Below are 7,941 nucleotides of genomic sequence, written 5' to 3' on the forward strand. Positions count from 1 at the left end.
CATCTGCTTTCTCTCTCCATAGACGCTGCTGTTGGAATGACCAGCCGGACAATAGTACACTGCACACGGCTTCCTTTATGACTTACACTCAAGGAGAGTCAAGAGGTCACCGAGCCCTGGCCTGGTGAGTCTGCCTTACGGTGGTTACAACCACGCTTTTCGGCACGAATTGGAGCTCTTCCTACTGACCAATCACATCTTGATTTCAAACCGAAGTATTTCCGTCCCCCTTTGATTCCTTCCTGACCTGCTGAGTTTCTCCAAGGTTCCTCTCTGCAGGCGTCCAGCGTCCGCAGTGCCTTGCCTCGATTTAGAATCCCCACAGTGTGTAAGCAGGCCCTTCGGCCCAGCAAGTCCATACCGACCCTCTGAAGAGGAACCCACCCAGACCCATTCCCCCTAATCTATTACCCTACATTTACCCTGACTAATGCACTTAATCTACACATTGCTGAACAGTATGGGGCTATTTAGCATGGCCAATCCACCCTAACCTGCACATCTTTGGACTGTGGGAGGAATCCAGAGCACCCGGAGGAAACCCACTCACACACGGGGAGAATGTGCAAACTTCACACACAAACAGTTGCCCGAGCCTGGAATTGAACCCAGGTTGCTGGCGCCGTGAGGGAGCAGTGCTAACCACTGAGCTACCATGCTGCCCATTTAGCTGCCTCCCCCCCTCCGTCTCTCCCAATTGTAGTAAAGCTGTCTTTATTGAATAGCCCGCTCTGTACCTGCTGTAGCTGGGGATGGTTCCATGCTCCAGATCCTTCTTGGTAAATGGGTCGACTCGGGCGCACGGCCACTCATATTTTGTGTGTTGGCCGGTGTCCAGAACGTGCAGGATCTCATCACACTTCACCTGCAGTGAGCAGTTGTCCACTTGGCCGAGGATGTTCAGGTTAACCCGGATGTAGAACGAACCTTGAGACATTGACTCCTCATCTTCCAGGACCTGCTCAAGCCTCATGTGACCTAGATGGCCAGGTGCCAAAACCAGTGAGAGAGAAGCATCAGTGCACAGTGTTGAACACACATACCATCATGACAAAACACAGGACGGAGTGGGAGGGGAGATTAGCACAGCATGTGGCTCAGTGGTTAGCACTGCTGCCTCACAGCGCCAGGGGCCCAGGTTCGATTCCAGCCTCGGGTGACTGTCTGTGTGGAGCTTGCGCATTCTCCCCATGACTGTGTCACAGATATGTGCAGGTTACGCTAAGTTACCCCATAGCATCACAGTGATGTGAAGGCTAGGTGGGTCGATTATGGAAAATTGTCCCATGGAGTCTGGGTGGATTTCCTCCGGGTACTCCGGTTTCCTCCCACAGTCCAAAGATGTGCAGGTTAGAGTGGATTGGCTGTGGGAAATTCTCCCATAGTGTTCAGGGTTGGCTGTGGGAGGTACATAGGCTGGAAATTAGGCCATTCAGCCCATTGAGTCCACTCCCCCATTAAAACATGGCTGATAAGATTCTCAACCCCATTTTCCTGCTTTCTCCGCATAACCCTTGATCCCCTTGACACTCAAGAACCTATCTATCTCCGTTTTAAATATACTCACTGACCCGGCCTCCACAGCCTTCTGTGGCAGTGAATTCCATAGATTCCCCACTCTCTGGCTGAAGAGGTTTCTCCTTATCTCCATTCTAAAGGGTCTTCCCTTTACTCTAAGGCTGTGCCCTCAGGTCCAGGTCTCTCCTACCAATGGAAACAACTTCCCAGAATCCACTTGGTCCAGGACATTCAGTATTCTGTAAGTTTCAATTAGATTTCCCTCCCCACCCCCATCCTTCTCGGGTAGGGGTATGCCCCTGACACAGGGTGGGTCTGGGTGGGATGTGCTTCAGAGGGTCGGTGTGAACTCAATGGGCCGAATGGCCTGCTTCCACACTGTTGCGATTTTGGGACCTGCTCATTGGCTGCATGACGGTAAAGTCCAGGCCGAGGGTCACACAAAAAGATGGATGCAATGCCAGATGAGAACCCCGAAATATGTATTGACATATCTTTCTTCTACTTACAAGAAGTCTGTGTTTTGTTTTAACAAAGAGGACTGCAACAAAGAGAAGAGATAACAAGGGTGCTTACTATCCCCCCTCAGCAGAAAGTCTCCACTTGTGGACATGTCTGTTTTGCTCGCTGAAATGCAGTTTTTAAACACTGGCTACAACACTAATGTCTGTGTGTTATTAGTAAGATAGTCTGTCGTGTAGACTAGACTGCTGTAAGGTCCACAGTTTTGAGAACAGCCATTTTCAACACCCCTGTGCTGCAGGTAAAGCAACATTTTTTTGAATCCCTACAGTGCGGCTATTCAGCCCATTGAGTCCACACTGATCCTCCGAAGAGCATCTCACCCATTCCTGTGGCCTATCCATCTAGCCCAAACACTATGGAGCAAGTTAGCACAGCCAAACCACCCTAGCGTGCACATCTTTGGACTGTGGGAGGAAACCGGAGCACCCGGAGGAAACCCATGGAGACACGGAGAGAACGTGCAAACCCCACACAGTCAGTCGCCTGAGGCGGGAATCAAACCCAGGTCCCCGACGCTATGAGGCAGTAGGGCTAACCACTGAGACACTGCACCACCACAACTGAAGGGCTCCATGTCTGTCACTCAATGCTGAAATTCAGCCATCGTCAAAGGAATCAAAAGGACAGAATTTGCAACAAACTGAAAGAACTAAGAATGGACAGATCAACTGCCAACAATCCCAAACGTGCCATCCAATGAAGAACATAACATTATCTCACTACTCCTCACTTATCTCTTATTTATCCTGATCTTTTTGAACTCACCTTTTTTTTTCTGACCTGTCTTGCTTGTGTATTGTGTTAACTTTTCTTTCCCCCAGTTAGGGATTAATAAACTCACTCTTTTTTTTAAAGACAGGGATGAGGAGAAATATCGTCTCTCTCTGAGGGGTGTGAATCTGTCCCCACAGAGGGCTGTCGAGATGGGATCACGCAGGACATTCCAAGGCTGGCACAGACAGATGTTTAATCAGGAAGAGAATCAAGGGTTAAAAGACAAGATAGACATAGGAGCAGAAAATAGGCCTTTCGGCCCATCGAGTCAGCTCTGCCATTCAATCATGGCTGATAGGTTCCTCATCCCCATTCTCCCCGTAAGCTTCGATCCTCTTGACAATCAAGAGATTGCAGGAAAGTAATGGGGAAAAGGCGGGAGAGTGGACATGAGGATTATCAGATCAGCCACAATCGCGTTGCACGGCAAAGCAGACTCAATGGGCTGAATGGCCTCCTTTTATTCCGATGGTTTATGGTCTTATGTTAGTTTAAGAAAGTCCAGTTCAATTGGCTCCTTTTAAAACAGAAGTACATTTCGGTTTGAGTCAGACTGAATATATTAATCTTGTTGCAAGCAATTGAGGGAATGGGTGAATGAGCAATGGGACCTGGTTCATCCCTTTGCACCTGGGAGCTGAAAGGTTCAGGGTACCGCATCTGGAATCAAATTGGGATTAGGGATAGGCTCAGATTGGCAAGTGTCACCTCGGGCCCAGTTGTAACAACACTGAGGGCAAGAGGTGACAGACTGCCCTCGAGGTACTGCTGAAGATACCTGACGTGCCAAATCATAGCATCCCGACAGTGTGGAAGCAGGCCATTTGACCCAACGAAACCACGCTGCCCCTCCAAAGAGCATCCCATTCAGACCCATCCTGTCCCTATATCTCCCCGTGGCAGGAGTGGGTACTACATTCCTGATGAAGGGCTTTTGCCCAAAACGTCAATTTTCCTGCTCCGCTTTTCCAGCACCACTCTAATCTATATTTCCCATGGCTAGTCCACCTACTCTGCACACTACGGACCATTTTGGCATGGCCGATCCACCTAACCTTTGGACTCTGGAAGGAAACTAGAACACACCCACGCAGACACAGGGAGAACGTGCAAACTCCACACAGACAGTCGCCCAAGGGTGGAATCGAACCTGGGTCCCTGACACTGTGAGGCAGCCGTACTAACTGCTGAGCCACCGTGCCGCCCAGCTTGGATTCATATGGCGCCTTTTAACTCTTGAACAGTTCTACAGTTGTGGAAGAAATTGACGAGGAGCTGCATGAGGACTTTGTCAAAGAGATTGGTTTAAGGATGGTCTTTAAAGGAAGTGAGTGAGATGGAGAAGTGGAAGTGTTTCAGGACGGAATTACAGAATTTGGTACCTAGGCAGTGAAGAGATAGCCACGGGTGTTGGAGTGATGATATCGGCTCCATCTCCGAGAGCTTTCTTCCAGGGAGTCTATCCATTATGTTTTCATCAGCATGGAGTCAAAACCTTGAATGACCTCCTCCCATGCCTGTTAGACTCTGTACACATCTACCTCAGTCTGCGCTGTCCCTCTGTTTGTTCTCACTCACCCTCTTGCTGCTGCTGATCTTCGAGGGGATCTGCTGTCGGGTTCCTCCTGACCTTCCAATGCGCGCCCTTTCTGGTACAGTTGCGTCGCGATATTCTGTGCTTTGTTCCATCGTCCAGCTGAGAAGAGATTCAAACGCACTTGAAGACTGAGGTGGAGGTGCTGGTGTCAGGCTGGGGTGGACCAAGTCAGAAGTCACATGACACCAGGTTACAGTCCAACAGTTTATTTGAAGTCACAAGCGTTCAGAGCGTTGCTCCTGTGTCAGGTTCACCTCCGAAAGCTTGTGGATTTCAAATTCGGGACACCCCCCCCCACCCCTGACCCCAATCGGAAGGAGGGCGTTCCTTTCGTAAGCTGACATGGCGTAAAGCAAAGAAGCATTAACTTATGTGGGAAAATTTTCTAGTAAAAGCAAAAAATCCTCTTTGGATTTCTTCCTGTTAACGAAAACAGGTACGACTGTAGGCCTTTCATAAGACACCTCCTCGGATGTTGCCAGACATGTTGTGCTCTTCTAGCACCACTCTAATCTCGGCCTTTCATAAGAGTGAAGTGGTGTAAAGTGACCTTTCGAAAAGTGGGGGATACCGGTAAACCTGTTGGATTATAACCTGGGGTCATGTGACTTCTGACCACGAGGATTGAGTCTTCAAACACATATCTCCCTTCGTCCCATCTTCCACGATCATGTCTTGAAAAAGACTGCCCAGAATTGACCATGACCCATTTATGCCCACCCACCTGCTTCGTATTAGCCAACCAATTCTCTTCTCCATACCCAACACCACTAGCCCTTACGTTATGTAGTGACCTGTGGTGTAGTACCTTGTAGAATGCCTTCTGGAGATCCAAGTGCAGTAATTACTTCTTGACCTGAGTGGCTTGGTAGAGCCATGTCAGAGTCAACGACATCGTAATGTAGGCCAGACCAGATAGGGAAGGCAGACTCCCTTCTCCAAAAAGGGTGAACCAGATGACCATAGGGCCACAGAAACAATACAGCACAGAATGGAACCATTTGGTCCATCTTGTCCATGCTGATGCAAAGACCCAGATTATAGGCGGCATGGTGGCACAGTGGTTAGCACTGCTGCCTCACAGCGCCAGAGACCTGGGTTCAATTCCCGCCTCAGGCAACTGTCCGTGTGGAGTTTGCACATTCTCCCCGTGTCTGCGTGGGTTTCCCCCCACAGTCCAATGATGTGCAGGTTAGGTGAATTGGCCATGCTAAATTGCCCATAGTGTTAGGTGTAGGGGAATGGGTTTGGGTGGGTTGCTCTTTGGAGGGTCAGTGTGGACTTGTTGGGCCAAAGGGCCTGTTTCCACGCCTGATCCCATCTCCCTGCATACGGTCCATAGACTTGCAGCTTACAGCTCATAAGGTGTAGATCCAGGGACTTCTTAAAACAGCTTAAGGTCTCTCCCTCCACCACCAACTCAGGCAGCCAATTCCAGACACTCACCATCCTCTGCAATAAAAAACCCTTTTCCTCACATCCCCTCTAACCTTTCTGCCACTTTGCTCGAATCTGTGACCCCTGGGTTTTGAACTCTCTGCTGAGGGAAACGGGTTCCTCCAGTCTACTCTATCTCTACCCCTCACCATTCCTCAATCATGCCAACCCTCAGCGTTCTCTGTTGCAAGGAAGACAACCCCAGCCTCTCCAATCTGTCCTCATCACCTGACATTGTAGCTTAGCTGGTACTTGTGTTTCAAAAGGGGCCCTTCGACTAAAAGCATTGTGGTGTCACAGTCTTCCACAGATGATTAGCACACAGAGAAACAATCCCGAACGAAATGGCAGGTCAGATTCCGACGTATTCCTAGATGTCTGACCCATGGTCCTACCTTGTCCAGTTCCGAGCTCTCCTGGGTGAAGATGGCAGACCCGCTGGCATCCTCACAGTCGTGTTTAACACTGTAGATCAGGTTCGAGAGGTCGGGCAGTGATAGGGAGAGAGAATGCGTCCTGTGGCAACAAAAATAATTTGCATTTCTGTAGCACCTCCAGCAAAGGAGAACCATTCATAGGCATTTCACAGGAATGGAAAATCTGGAACTTCAGGACTATTTGCGACGAACATGGACACACACACACACATGCATCATCTCATATTTGGTAACATGCATGAACATGTATACATGCATATGCACATGCACTCACACAGACATGCACAGTGTACACACACATGTACACACACAAAGAAACATACATTATCGCATATATGTACACATAATGCATGCACACACACACAAAGACATACACCATCTTGTACATGGGAACATACATGAATGCACAAACATGTACACAAATGTGCATTCATACAGACATGAACACACACACACATGTACTCACACACAGGCACAGATTTGGACACATACAGACACACGCCTGTGCATGGACACACACACCGACATGTACACAGACACACACCTGTGCGCAAATGCACACAGGATACAAGTTTGCAGGAGCTATGTGGAGTGGGACAGATGGGATTGCTCTGCGTGGACTCAGTGGGCCGAATGGCCTCCTTTCGTTGCCAGAAATGACCCTCTAACTTGCCGGTTCTGTTAAGAGCGTTGCAGGGCAGGTTAGCGTTGGGACGCCTCTGGAGCCTCGGTTGGAGGGTGCTCGTTTTGGTGTTGGCATGTGAAGTGCAAAAGCTGCCAATTACCTGGGGTCGCTTCTAAGGACTGCTGAGGAAACTGATCCCAGACAGAGGGCTCCCTTAGAAATCTCACCTACAAAGGATAGCTGTTCCTGGTGTGGGAGAAGACTTGCTCCCCAGCCCAGCTGAGCATGGAAGGGGAGAATGACATTGTACAGGGGAAGTATTTGGAATGGGAATTGTTGAGGAAGTGCTGTTATAAGGGACAGCTCAGTCTCTATCCCTCCCTGGTCTTGACCATCAGGCTGAGAAGGAACCAGCTCTGACAGACCTCCCCTGCATTGCTCACCAGTGACGTCTACTAGAAGAGGGGATGTTGCTGTAGGTCAGAGGCTAGGCACAATTGTGAAGCCCCAACTAGCTGAATAGTGTGCCAACAACAACTTAGATTTGTAAAGGCCGCCGTGTGGTGGTGGTCGAGGCAGGTGATTCTAGCAACATTTCATTTCATTGAGTCAGAATATTCAGGAAAAGCAGGATATTAACAAAGGTAGTATAGAACCACTCTTTGTGTAAATCAGGTTCTCCCATATACCAGAAACAACTGGACCCATGGTGGGCTGAGCATTTACATAGTGCCATCAATACTGAAGAAAATCGCAAAATACGTTTGGAAGAAACAGAGCAGGAGATGGAGGATGACACACTGGGATTGTTATCCCTGTACGCACACTACCCACAGCTGCTGGAGGCTAGAAACCAATCGCAGAGTACTACACATCTCACTCAGTGCCCCACTCTCTGCTCCCCTCACCACCCCCCTCACCATCTCCCTTACAACACCCCTCCCACACCCCTCACCACCCTCCTCACCTCACCCCTCACCAGCCCACTCACCATCCCCAACACACCCCTCACCACACCCCTCACCTCA

At 49.4% G+C, this 7,941-nt stretch overlaps 1 protein-coding gene across 1 annotated transcript in view; it reads right to left on the reverse strand.

The window, feature by feature from the left end:
* LOC122542252 (caspase recruitment domain-containing protein 11-like) overlaps positions 1-7,941 on the reverse strand; it is a 119,658-nt gene that overhangs the window by 16,617 nt on the left and 95,100 nt on the right. The window contains exons 15-17 of the mRNA XM_043679794.1: positions 6,247-6,367; positions 4,396-4,513; positions 738-978 (exon numbers count right to left, since the gene is read on the reverse strand). Of these exons, the coding sequence (XP_043535729.1) occupies positions 738-978; positions 4,396-4,513; positions 6,247-6,367 (480 nt within the window). The remainder of the gene's footprint in view (positions 1-737; positions 979-4,395; positions 4,514-6,246; positions 6,368-7,941) is intronic.

Source organism: Chiloscyllium plagiosum, chromosome 39 (genome assembly GCF_004010195.1).
Source record: "Chiloscyllium plagiosum isolate BGI_BamShark_2017 chromosome 39, ASM401019v2, whole genome shotgun sequence".
Lineage (NCBI taxonomy): Eukaryota > Metazoa > Chordata > Chondrichthyes > Orectolobiformes > Hemiscylliidae > Chiloscyllium > Chiloscyllium plagiosum.